The 13,993-nt window shown below is 35.9% G+C and overlaps 1 protein-coding gene and 1 pseudogene across 1 annotated transcript; both read right to left on the reverse strand.

Moving 5' to 3' along the window:
• Positions 1–360: 360 nt before the first annotated feature.
• On the reverse strand, positions 361–7,693 carry LOC120015046 (annotated as a pseudogene).
• Positions 7,694–7,864: 171 nt separating this feature from the next.
• On the reverse strand, positions 7,865–11,938 carry LOC120015047 (rRNA-processing protein fcf2-like). The gene is made up of 5 exons (XM_038867242.1): positions 11,592–11,938; positions 11,338–11,398; positions 10,322–10,399; positions 10,058–10,173; positions 7,865–9,392 (listed from the first exon to the last, which is right to left on the reverse strand). Exons 1-5 carry the CDS (start codon positions 11,816–11,818, stop codon positions 9,284–9,286), a joined length of 591 nt encoding a protein of 196 aa, XP_038723170.1. The 5' UTR covers positions 11,819–11,938; the 3' UTR covers positions 7,865–9,283.
• Positions 11,939–13,993: the final 2,055 nt, after the last annotated feature.

Raw genomic sequence — 13,993 nt, forward strand, 5'->3', positions numbered from 1 at the left:
GGAACGATTGCTGCCGTCATCAAAAGGAGGACGTTCGTATAAGCACAACTAAATATTAAATATTCTTTTCTTTAAACAACACAGGTGAGTAAAGGTTCAAATCCGCTCAGAAATGAGCCCAAACCATTTTGAAAATAAAAGACTAAACAAATAAACCAACCAACCAACCAACCACGCATATAGGATAAAGGAAAAACTGCATGTTAATCCATCGACAAGTAGACATTAGATTACGCCGAGACGCCTCCATATATGCAAGAAGACGTTGTTCCAATATCAAGTCCAATTTACTATCAATGTATTATACTACACACAATGTCCCTATTATAGTAATAAAACAAAATTCATTAGACAAGGCCCTTCCAACAAATCTGCGCACAATCGAATAAAAAATGACGCAAGAATCTTCCTTAATGGGACATGTACACTATAAATTCACAAAATGCTATTTTCTTTGTACCACAACAGCCGCAAAGAACCACGGCATGAAACACAGAGCAAAAAGAGCTGGTGTATGATTTACATAGAGAAATAACCACAAACAGGATATGCACATCACAAGCAAGAATATAACAAATCGAAAAAAAAGGAAAGAAATTGGCGCCTCCAAAAATCTTCTTCCAAAACCTCCATCTCATCAAATATAACACCACCACCGAAATCGAAATCACATGGGAATATCTACTCCCCATCCAAAACAATGGGTCTACTCAAAATGCACTGGGGCCCTCAGAGACAACAGCCTCCTTGATGGAGCCGGAGGCGCCAATCCGGGAATGTCCCTGATGTCTTTGTTGTTCGGGTTGACAATCTGCAAAATACAGATACTATAATTAAACTGGAGAATACCGAGTCCAAATATGGAGATAAAAAAGGAATTTGTCATGTACACTCGACAAGATACTAAAACAAATGGCATAGCAATCCACCAAAATAAAGCATCAAGAAAATGTCTAGCAAAACCCCTAAACCATGATTTTGTTGGAAAGAACTTAGAACTTCACATTTTCTACAACACTTTTTATGCAGAAATCTTTCAAGGTCATCATCGTCCAAGCATGACCGTACATCTTATTACTAACTAAGTATATTCTGTAAAATACGTTGTTTAGGTGTTTGGTGGAACTGAATTTAGACATAGAGTATAAGCTGTCAATTTACCCATAAGAACATTAAAGCATTATTGTCCCTAAACCTTTTTAACATTCAATTTCTTCTTGAATTCATCTGGCAGCATAAACTCCACACCAGTTCTAACCAAACTACTCACATTGTCAACACTCCCCAATACAGGCTTGGTGTTAACATTTGCATCAAAGTTAGGCTTTACATCAACAACTTTCACATTGGGCTTATCATCCCCTCCACGGTCATCAATGGTTAACTTCTTAATGCTTTCATCAATGCGACAACTACTATCGTTTCCCCTTCCAATTTCTAAATCCCTCCTTTCCACAACAACTTCCTCTCTCGATTCCCCCAAGGAATCTCACTTCCAAAATTTGAATCCCTAGCATTATCTCCTCCTTCCTCCAAACACAAATGCCTCATTCCCACTCCTTCCAAACCCAACTCCACCTTGACCCAGCCCACCGGCCTCGGGTCCTTCTGACCCTGCCCCAGCATTACCTCAAGAACACTGAAACGGGCTGAACTCGTGCGCCGGCCCCTATTGCTCCAGTTGATTCCAAATGTTGCGCATTCGATTGCTTCCTCACTTTAACCAACCTCGGCCTTGCCTTGCCTGATGATTGTGGTACCGACGACGTGCTAGAAGCTGAAATTCATGTTGAATTCATCTGAGGTTGAAAATCCATCATTCAAATAACTAAAACTTGATAGGTTCATGGTCTTTTAACAGATTGAAAAGGAAAAACAAAATCATCGAACGACAGGTGAGGAAATATTTAGAATTAGGGTTTGGCGTGCCAACGGCAACACGTCAAGGTGGGAGGCATCAATCCGATAGTTGAAAATCGAGTTATGATATTGGATTGATGCTTGATAAAAGAGATCCATTACTTCATGTAGTGTTGCACAAAGAAAGAGAGAGACAGGTAAAGCAGAGGGGTATAGATTGGGAAATGGCTAAGTGTATACCTTTATTTATTTATGTTTTGGTGACCAGGAAGCCCCAGCCCAACGGTCACTTTGTGACCACCCCAAGAAATTACGTCCCACTGGTTCGAACTCTCGACTTGAGGGATCTTTCACCTCTAAGCCCAAAGATATAACCAGTAGACTAATGCGAAGTTGTTGCTTATACCTTTTCTCTCCATTGGTGAGTGTCTTTACTTCATGCAGTGATGCGTTCGGGGCATAATAAATGTTGAGTGTTTCTGATGAAGACCAAGATCGTCAACTAAAGAACACGTACAACCGGACTCGAAGACACAAGATTAAGATGGGCCAAGTAACCAAAAGTTTAGAATCCATGCAAACTGTGAGTCATGATGACGTGAAGAACCTAGCAGATCAAGAAACGTGACAGCAGGAAATAATGAGTTTGATATCAATTGGTAGAAGAATATTTACTTTCCTTGTTTAGTAATAGTCAAGTATTAGATTGAGTTCAATTATGCTTTGGTTTCCTATTAGTAATCGTAGTAGTAGAAAGTTAGACTATATAAAGACTGCTTGTAGACCATAGAAAAGGAGGCTATCAATTAATCAAAACACAAAACGAGACTTGTTCTCAAAACCGAGAGTTTTCTCTCAAACATATCTTGTTCTTAATTCTCTTAAGAGCAGGGTTCTCATCAGTTTCCCCTAGCATATACGCTTAGCCATTTTCTAACCCTAGTGTAAACCCTTACCTTCACCATAACTGTCTTCAACATAGAAGATGTTACTTGTAGCTTTTGTGGTGGTCGTTGCATCCTCTCTCTTTTACTACCAGAAGCTGTTTTCCAGCCTAGGTGGTCACACACCCCTATGTGCAGTGTGTTCTGGAGGGCAATCCCTAAATCCAATGGAGAACTCTGAATTTTCTAGAAATTGACAAAGAAGTCCTAAATCACCAACAACAAGAAGAATAACTTCACAATAATAATGGCTATTACACCACAAACAATGAGAAACAGAAATAGCATGATGCATTTGTCTGTAGCCACCTGAAAGAAAAGAAAAAATAAATAAAAGAGAAAAGGACGATTTAGTTTTCTCAGATGAAAAAGAAAGCAAAGCAACTACAATAAGAAGGCAAGCAATAAACTAACCTTCCTACCAATCTCCTTCACAAGCTGGGAGGCCTTCTTGATTGAGAACTGAATTGTATCCAGCTCATTGACAATACGACCCATTTGCTCAGTCTGCATAATTATGGATGACCATCTAAAAGGCTCAACACATGTAGAAAGAACATTGATCAAGAATAACAAAGATGAAAAAAGAATCATAAATACCTGGCCCTTTGATGTAGTTGCAGTTTGAGTTCCCACTTCAATCGTTTGTTCAACAACCTAATGGGGTCACCAAAAAAGGTTTAAGATATTGATAATACAAAAAATAAAAGAAATCATGTGCACATGGCTCTTTACCATTTTAGAGCGTTGAATGGCCTGATCAGTCTCATCCATCGTCTTCATACCAGCATTGATAAGCTCTTGATTTGACATTGCTGCAAGAAAATGCGAATGCAAAAAATAAGACTAACTAGAAACAATCATTTTTGGAATCAGACACAAAACACCAAGAACTTAAAGGGTGATCCATTGCTTCAGATGTTTAACATACATTTATTGTCAAGTTTGAGCAACTTATTATCATTTAAAAGAAAATCACGTTATGTGGATCGAAGACGTAGATAATAGAGTCTTGTCTAAAGAGATAGAAATTAAGGAGATATGGAAGAGATATACTGATGAGTTACTCATTAGAAGCCACGGAGAAAACCTAGGAGAACTTCATGCCCTTGAGAATAGTAACCCCTGGTATGTAAGATGTAGGACAACAATGGAACTTAGGGAAGCTTTAAAGAAGATGAAACAGGATGAAGTAGTGGGACCTTATGAAATTCCTATAGAAGTGTAGAAATGCATATGGGAGATCAATATAGTATGGCAAACCAATCTCTTCAACCAAATTGTAAAGTCCCATAAAATGCACAATGAATGGAGCAGAAGCACCATTGTACCTATTTTTAAGAACAAAGGCAATGGACAAAAGCCAAAACAACAACCACGGCGAATTCAAGCTTATGGGGCATACAGTAAAACATCAGATAATAGTTATCAAACGAATATTTAGATCAGTGATCTCAGAGAGCAAGTTTTGGTTTTATGCTGGACGATCTGCAATGAAAACGAGATCCCTACCATGAGGACTTACGGAAAAACATAGAAAGAAGAAAAAGAGCTTCATTTAGCTTTTATCCATTTGGAGAAGGCATGCGATAGGGTTCTTAGGGAAGTAATGTGGTGGGTTCACAAGAAAATATGGATTCCAAATAGCTACACTAACATTTAACATGTTATGGGGAACAACAGTTAATGTTAGAACTATCTGAGGATCTACAAATAATTCCCTTTACTATAGCACAGGTTTACATCAAATATTAACTTTGAGTACATTCTGTTGGTCATAATAATCGATGAGCTAACAAGGTTTATTCAAGACAAATGTCGTTTGCACGATGAATTGTCCTATCTGGAGTCCATTCGAAAGTGAAAACATACAAACAAGCTTTGGAATAGAAGGTTTTAAAATAAGTGTAAGTTTATTAAAGGCAAGGCCACAAGGGAGAATATGAGGAAGCAAGAAAAATAGACCAGAAAGAAATACATGTGCAAAGAATTTCAAATATCTTGAGTCTTACTCAAAAACGGACGGATCGAGGAGGATGTGGCAAATAGGGTTAAAGCTAGCTTGTTGAAGTGGAAGAGTACATCAGGTGTTATTTGCAACTGAAGAATTCACTCGAAGTTAAAAGAAAATTTCTATAGGATAACTTTACCCCCAACAATGAATTACAAATACTGTACAATATGAAATGTTAAGCTACTATAAAAAATGTGAATTTTGCATTTGACATGACAAAACCTGTATCAAAAACGAGATGAGTCTAGAGTAGGGATTGCACCAAACAAAGATAAGGAGCAAAAAATTGGCTAAGATGGTTTGAGCATATACAAAGTAGAGATATTACTACGGTATTGCATAGAGTTCAGAAATTCAAATAGGAAATATTAACAGCAGAAGTAAAGACCTTAAAAGAGATAGATGGAACTTGTAAGTGATGAGAAGTGGCATGGACTAGCATTAGTTGAGAATCTCGTAGGAATGAATGGAGAAAGACACTTCACTACACTCATTTCTCATATTGTTTGGGATAAAGGCTTTGACAATTATTATTGCATCACCAACTAAATCAAAATTTCATTTTGGGAATCCTTAAATAAAGGAAGTACAAAGCACTTAAGAGAACAGATTAATATGACCACAAAATTCTCTCTCACACAAGGTGGCACATAGATCTAGCTTATTATTAGGGAAGAAAAAAACAGAAACATGTTTAGATAGTTTTTTTTTGAAGGGAAAAAAGTCACTTAAACTACAAGATAAGTAGATAACAAAAAAGATGATACCAACAACAACAGGAGAATTTTTTGTCTGTAACACAGTAGCAAGCTCTCAATCCTGACAAACACAACCTACAAATCCAAATTAGGTCGATTATAAGAATAGTTATAAGGAGTCACCAGATGCAACTTGAATATTCTCTTCTGCAGTAGGTTCACCAATTCCAGCTCCCATATCAAAGAGTTCAAGTTTCTTATTGCCAATTGTATTCATATACCTGCACTTTCAACAATAGAATTAAAAATTGTGGATGCAAAAGGTATACACAAGACGAAGTGAACAAGAAGCCAACCAGAACAATACACCAGACTTTACAACCCAGATATTTTGTTCAGTTCTCAAATGTTCATATTATTATATATAATGTCCAAATGCCAACTGAGAAAACAACTCTGTTCTAAAGATATTCAATCAGCATAATTTTATAAAGTATCCGAAATCACAAAAAGAATGAGTCAGCTAACGTTTTTCTCAATGCCACAGGAGTTAAGCTCTTTGATCTGCAAAAATGAAAAATAAACATAAGGGGTCAGGAAAAAAAAATACAAACGAGAGAGAGAGAGAGAGAGAGAGAGAGAGTAAACTAGTCCTAACCGATATATTATAATATTCATTTTGTTTTTCTTCAATTAAGCAAATAATATCTGCATTTCTTTACCAGTTCACAAAGGTACTAGTCAGTAGTCATCCTTGTGCACTATTTTGAATATCTGAAGCTGCTAGGTCAATTCTCAAATGGGTTGAAGTTTCAACCCAGATATCTTTGTTTTTTCTTTTGGAGATATCCTCTGTTATATACATTGATACGTTGCATGAGGAAATGTGTAAGATTCAAAGTGACTAACCATAGATTGCTTCTCATCATTGAGCTGTTTATTCAGTTCAGGAGGATTTCTACTCTCTTCTTCCTTAATTTCGCGATCAAACTCTTTAATCAACCTGCCATGCAAAGTAGAGACATAAGAATTCTTAGTGAGTATATCACAGAAATGCACTAAAAGGATACATATCAATAGATATCATGAAAGTTCTTTCAATTATATCTATCAGACTTCATTTACGCACAAAAAATTGATGATAAAAAAACTAAGTTCCTCTAGTTTCTGAAGTGCAAACAAGAAGAACTCTGGTGGATCAAAGGAAAAGAAAAAACAAAGATTATGTACTGAAATTCTAGGGGACCAGCAAATCCTGATTATACATGTATCAAGGAAGCTTTCAAGGGCTCATGCGAAGGTCTTCTCCTGGGACTAGCAACTAAGTTAATAAAACTCTGAGTCATCTAACAAGGCAGTCAGTGATACTGTGATAGCCAATAAAAGTAATCAAATATACAAAGTGGATGATGTGGAAATATCCAAAGTGCATGATGTGGAGGCATTTATGCACAAGAATTTTCCTTCTCCCTGCCCTATCATATTCATCTTGCATGATGGCCTAAGACTATCAGTAACTGGAAGATTTATGAGACATCAAAATACGGCATCCAAATGCCAATAGGAGCATACCTCTTGCATTCCCTCATCTTGCCAGTGAGTTCCTCCAGCTGTTTACTCTGCCTATTGGAATCTTTGATCTTATCCAGCCTCTGGAACCCACTCCTGAATTTGAATATGTAGTAGAAAAGAGATAATGAGCATAGATACAGTAATTATAACACAATCATTCCCTAAACCCTATGCTTATGTTGCAAAGACATCGCATAACGAAAACCCTGGAACTGAATAAATATAAGGTCTTCCTCTTGAGAGATAGACAAAAGACAATTAAAAACGCAGCAAGCAAATGATTCACACATTTACGATAGCTTTAGAGAAATGCACTGAAAAGAAAAAGAGGTAGAGATAAGGAGGACAGACGCGAGAGCTCCAAAACTATCGCGGATTTCCCCATGGATCTGCTCCAACTGAGGGGTCATCAGCAACTCGGCGGCCATTAGTTGTCCTCCGCAGGAAATCCCCGGCGAATTAAATTTCCGCAGGATCCCGTGCGACTCTTTTGCTCAAAAAAAATTACTGTTGAAGGGACATGTTTCAAAGGACACAGAGAAAGCGTGGAATGAAGATTGAAGAGAAAGGAATGATACGAGAGAAGAGAAGAGAATCGCTCTCTCAGTGAAGGCGTGGAATGAAGATTGAAGAGAGATGAATTATACAAGAGAAGAGAATCGCTCTCAGTTTGGCCAGAGTGACCTACGCTTATTCAATATACACACACAATGACACAACACAACACTGTTTTAATTCCCCAATGGATTCAGGGGGTGAGCCAATGCAGTAATGAACAGGTTAATAATCGGTTCACTCTGTGAACCATTGGATCTTTAAAGAATGATCTGATGGTCAATTAATCTGACTCCTCTTTGTACTCTTAACTTTCTCATCAAAAATACAATAGAAAAAACTGACTCATTCTCTTTGTCCTCCGTCTCTCATCAAACTAAATCCTTTCCTTTCTTCTCACCATCTCCCTTGGTGATTCCATTTGATCAAAGCTCATCAACTATTTACTGCAAAGAGACGGTTAAGGTCAAGAATAAGATCGGTATCTCTATCATAAAAAATACAACAGAACAAGATCTGACTCCTTAAGCCCTCCTTGTACTCTCTCTCAACAAACTAAAAATCATTGGCTTTCTTCTCGCCATCTCCATTGCTGATTCCATCTAATCAAAGCTCCTCAAGTATTTGCTGCAAAAAGACAACTGGGGCAAAGACTGTGATCGACAAAGGATGATATTGGAGACCCTCCTGTCGAACCGACACAAAACTTATGTGACGACGGTTCGCGCCAATCACCCAGGCACGGTTTCTCTCATCAAATTAGAATAAATTTCCTCTCGTTGTTTAGGTTTTGGTTTAGGTTTCCTCTCTTCTGTTTGTACTTTCTCTCTCAAAATCAAATGGTTTTGATTCCAAATCCTAGGTTTGTAAGTTGAAGTTGGCATTATTCCTCAATCTCTAATTCAATAGTCTCTTTCATCTTTACCAGGTCAAGAACCCATTGTTGTTAGAGAGAGAAAAGTGAGAGATAAGCTGAACAAGATAAGAACAACTTTAATTTAAAATATTGAAATTTGTTACGTAAACTAAGAACCGTTAGATATAAATCATAATTAGATATAAATCATAAGATCCAACGGCTTAGATAATGAACCGGTTAATAGCCGGTGCACACTACCCCAATCCCCAATAGGACATTTTTTTGAATACTAAAATATATAGGAATTGGGAATGGAAGCACAACTCTTTAGAATCTGTTTTTCCATGAAGTGATCACTTTGAAAAGAGAAAAAAAAAAAAAAAAAAGTTTCTACTCTCTAAGCAGTAAGAGCATAATTATTATTCATTCTACTTCTTTAATTTTCTTGCATACAGATATGTCCCAACACATTTGCATCTCAGGGTGTTTTGAGTTTCGTATAGAATTCTTCATGTCCTGCTGAAGGAATTGAAGAAGTGTGTTGCTTTCGCAGTTTTGACGCAGTCTACAAAATGCTTAGGCCATTGTTAGGTTTCCTTAACAGTCCCTCAAAACTTATGGCATTTTGTCAGAGGATTTTCATCTTGCTTTTGTTAAGCATTTTTCCCACATGCATTGCAGGGCTAATGGTAACTACAAAACCATAAAATCCTATCACTCTGTCCCCATAGCAAAGACGGTCTCTGATTCTTCTCAAGGATAACTACACAAACCAAATGTTTTAGTGTCTTCTTTGCTTTGCACGCTTCCATGACTGCCGTCCCCTTATCTTCCATTTCTCATTTCCACCAGGACGGTTTTGCTCTTCAATATCTCGAACCTTGCGCTTCCTGCAGGAAGTTGAAAGTAACAACAACTCAGCACCATAACGCCATCCCAAAATTCATTGATACAAATGGAACAAAACTCGGTGGCAAATATTATGAAACCACACCATCTAGTTCGTTCCAAATAAAACGTACTAGTATACTGGATCACTGGCAAATCAAGTAACGCAAGTGATTCAATGTTTGCTCCTAGGGCGCAATAGTTCAACAACACAATTGACAAATACATGACATTATATTTTCTTTAGATACAACGCAGTCGAAACAAGCCCTAGTTTGTTTTTTGTATCAGGACCCAAGAGTCAAAATATAACTTGTATTACTTTTTGTTTTCAATTTTATCGAATAGGCAGTCACTATCTCAAAATCACTATTCATTGTCAACATCTTGTATGAAAACAGGAAGACAAAGACAGTTTTAATGAATCTTTTTTCCCCAATCAACAAAGGCTACTGAACATGCATAAACTAAAATGTGTTCTCAATTGTTCAACAGAGGAGTGGATTTGAACCCGTCTTTCAGCTACTGGTTCACTTTATGCATAAACTAAAATATGTTTCGATTGTCCAACAGAGGAGGAGATTCAAACCCGTCTTTTAGCTAGTGGTTCACTTCATGCATAAACTAAAATATATTGATTTCGTGAGAACTTGGTAAGAAAACCCACCTGTATTGACCAAGTGTTTGGTCAGAAAGCAATGTGTCTGCAAAGGTTGCCTTCCTCTCCTTCTTGGTCAATCTATCAGAGAAGAAATCTGACGCTGACTCTATCACTGTTCCCACCTGATCAACCGTCCGAAGAACAGGACTTTTAACCCGCTTTCAGGGCATCAACATGCCGATAACATAAAAGATATACATCCTATATGCTTATGGTACAAAATCTAACGAACTATATCTTCACTGTAGCCAAAACCAGTAAAAAGCTTACCTGAAAGTATTTCGGGAGCACTTTCGATTTTGAAACACCTTTCTTGTAGTGTCTCTTCGGATCAATCACGTCTCTTAACTGTATCATGATCATCAACAGAAATACAATTGCAACTAGTTAATACCACCAACCTCAGGATAAAAAAAAAATACAATGACAAATCGAAGCAAGAAAAAGGATTTTGTATCCAAACCTATATCAGCATAATATTTTATTTATTTATAAAGTGAACAAACATAACTATAAAATTTTTGGATTTGACGAGATGGTTAAGCTTTTGAAAATAATGTTGGTTTCTACACCAAAACATGAACTCTGAGGGAAATCATTGTAATTAAGAATAAGGAATCATAGTGAAATTGTAAAGAAATCCAATTTTCATGAATTGCACATCAAACACAAGTAGAAACAAACTGCTCTACACCAGACCGGGAAACTTGGTTATAGAAAAAAAAAATAAAAAAGAAAAGAAACAACGGTTGAAAAGCACACAAGTTGATAGACAATAATGGGAATCAAATTTACATTCGGAATTCCCATATAATACTTTATGCCCAAAAAACAAAGTGATTTCTTTAGCAGGCAAAAATAAAAGGCTCACGGAAGCATCTGTTTAAAGGGAACGGATCAGTCTTGAGGTCATTTCGCATATACTGAATAGTGATATTGTTATTTTTTATAATCAACCACAAGGACCAACTGAACTTCAAATCACTAGTTGAATGGCCTGTTCGAAGACACTTTCTGAATTTAAGGTTACTAGATTCAGGGCAAGTGCTTCAGAGATATTGCCAGGCAGCCCTAAGATCCATGAGATACCTATCTCCAAGGACATCTGTAAACCAAATGCTAACAGTCTGAAGTTCTTTGAGGCAAGGATACCTCGAATTTATCCATAACCCTATTAATGGCATGCACATTGGTCAATCTGAAACATGAGCCGATACATATCAACAGAACTACAGTTAACTAAGAGTATAAACCGGGAGGCCGAGTAATAGAGGGTGATTCCATACATTCAATAACTGAAGCTCCTTCTTCAACTCCGAGGTCATGGTTGGGGCTGGCATGTCAAACCTGTTTGACATTCACATCAAACAAACACCGGCCAATGAGGGAAAAAAAAACACTTTGAAAAGATTGTCCTCGAAACTCGATAAACCCACATATAGACATCCAAAAAAAACCATTTTATTAGATAAAATTATAAACAAGTAACCGAATTTGAGTAAAAGGATAAATCATGTTGTTGTAAATGGAGATGAGGTACCAATTTTTGCCAGATGTATCTTTGAGTTGCTTCCGAAGGAGCTTGTTCAGCTTTCTGGGATTGTTGGGAGGGACGAAGAGCCCATCAACGAGGTCCTTGTCTGGTTTATAGAGTGAAGTGCTATCTGGGAAATTGTGATTGTTATCAGACAGTTTTACGGTTGCAGAAGAGAGGGGAGGTAGCTTTGGCTCCCATGAAAGTCCAAGAACTGGCTTCTTCTCTGTCATTCTCTCCTGCAATTCAGCTTCCGATTCAAAGCTCCTCCGTTCCGGTCTTGGCGTCTTGGCTTTCCACCGCCCACGAATATGAAGTCCACCTTCAACCCTAGTATTATTGACCTAGTCACTTTTGAGTTGGACTTGTCATGAGGGGTACATTTTTGTATTGAATAATGATTGAGATCTCAAAAAATGATCTCACATTTTTTGGATGTGAAGTGAGCCCTACATGTGTGTTTTTAATTAATGATTATTTTAATATCACATAGATTTGAAGGACTTTTTTTTTTTTTGAGAGAAATGCGAACTTCTATTAAAACAACGCAACACAATACATACAGGAATAGACTACTCGATTACAATATAAAAATAAAAGCACTCCTACTACATCAAGGGTAAAAGATTGACTCAGAACAACAACAAATGCCACAAACAGGTAAAAATAGAGTTTAAACTCGTTTGAAGAGGTAGGCAGAGGTCGGAAAGCAGCAAAAGCACGATTAAGGATTGCCTTGAAACCTCGCCAAAGAATGGAGTATGTACTGTAGTCTTGAGCCATATTCTTTACATTGTGATGATCATATTTTGAGAATCTCTAACATTGTCTTTTTGTATTTTGGTATATCATAATGTTATTGTCGAAGATTTGCCTTTTTATATTCAAAGGTAGGGAACATTGTTTAGTTAATTAGCTGCAGCTTATCTTGATATATTGATATGAATGTTGTGTAAGTGCTGTATTTTGACAAACTGGCAACTGGAATAAGGGATATACTGTGCCCGTTTGTTAGAGTGGTTGTGTTGATTTCAACGCTAGCGGTTAAGGTGTGGAAAAAAAATTGAATTTAAAGCTGTGAAATAAACTGTGAGGTGTTTAGTAGAGCTGTTAACTGTTCTTAGCGGTTAGGTTGGGTAAATATATTTTGTTTATATTTTTTCATTTTAATTTTTTATTTCAATAAAAAATTAATTATAAATTTAATAAATAAATAATGATTATTCATTTATAAATATACTTTATTAAGTAAAAATAATAATTACTTTAGGGGAATATTTAAATAAATTTGTAATATAATATATACTGCATATATAAATGAAAGAAAATGTCAAATTAAAACTATATATTTTTATAATTATTAATATATATTTATAATTATAAATCTAATTTATTTAGTCTAAATATATCTTAGTTGGGGTTTATTAGTAATATTTATTATTCAAGTAGGTCCTATCATGTTTTGTTATTTAAAAAATGAAAGTTTGACTTTAAAATACGTGGGGCCCGCACAAAAAAAATATATAAAAAGAGTGAGGGCAGTTAAAGCTCTCACAAACTCCATTTTGGAGCTCATGATTTGAGAGCGATATTAGGGCAGTACCTCAAATTTCACCTATTTGGTGAAGCGGTCTCACTCTACGGATCAGTTCACCAAACACAGTTACTATTAACTAAATGACTCCATTTAGTTGAAAGAATTTATTGGTTGTACTCACTGAGTTTGAAGTGATACAATGACTTATATGTTAACAACAATGTATAAATTTAATAAAACAAAATAATAAATAAGATCAATGAAAATTTGTGTAAAAATAAATTTATCAGTCGTGATATTGGAGCATTGGAGTTTGTTTACTAGTAAAATTATCATATAAATAAAATTTGATAAATACTTACAGAAAAAAATGATGATGTACATATAGCTAATCTATTTTATCTTATTTTTGGGTTATTATTAAAAAATTAAAAATAATATAAATAAAATTTCAAAAACAAATACTCATAGATAATAAGATATTAATGTGGGTATTTAAAAAGGATTAATAATGTATTTGATAATGACACAATTGTAACTAAATCAAATACATGAGATACCTGAGACTATTGTGTCTCACAAATAGGAGTAGTAGAGTTTGTTTACAATTGAAATTATCATATAAACAAAAATTTGATAAGTATTGTACCAACAACGAAAAAGATAATGATGTACTATTAGATGATATGGTATTAGTCAACACAGCATGATATGGTATTAGTCAACATTCAACACGGCATGATATGATATTAGTTAACATTCCATAATTACATCCCTATAATTATGGGATTGACAGTAGAATTAGGGAGAAATACGTGTGATTCTGTAACTATATATGTTAGACTTTGTAACATAAAGTTATCATGAAAGA

Source organism: Tripterygium wilfordii, chromosome 14, assembly GCF_013401445.1.
Source record: "Tripterygium wilfordii isolate XIE 37 chromosome 14, ASM1340144v1, whole genome shotgun sequence".
In the NCBI taxonomy this organism is placed as follows: Eukaryota; Viridiplantae; Streptophyta; class Magnoliopsida; order Celastrales; family Celastraceae; genus Tripterygium; species Tripterygium wilfordii.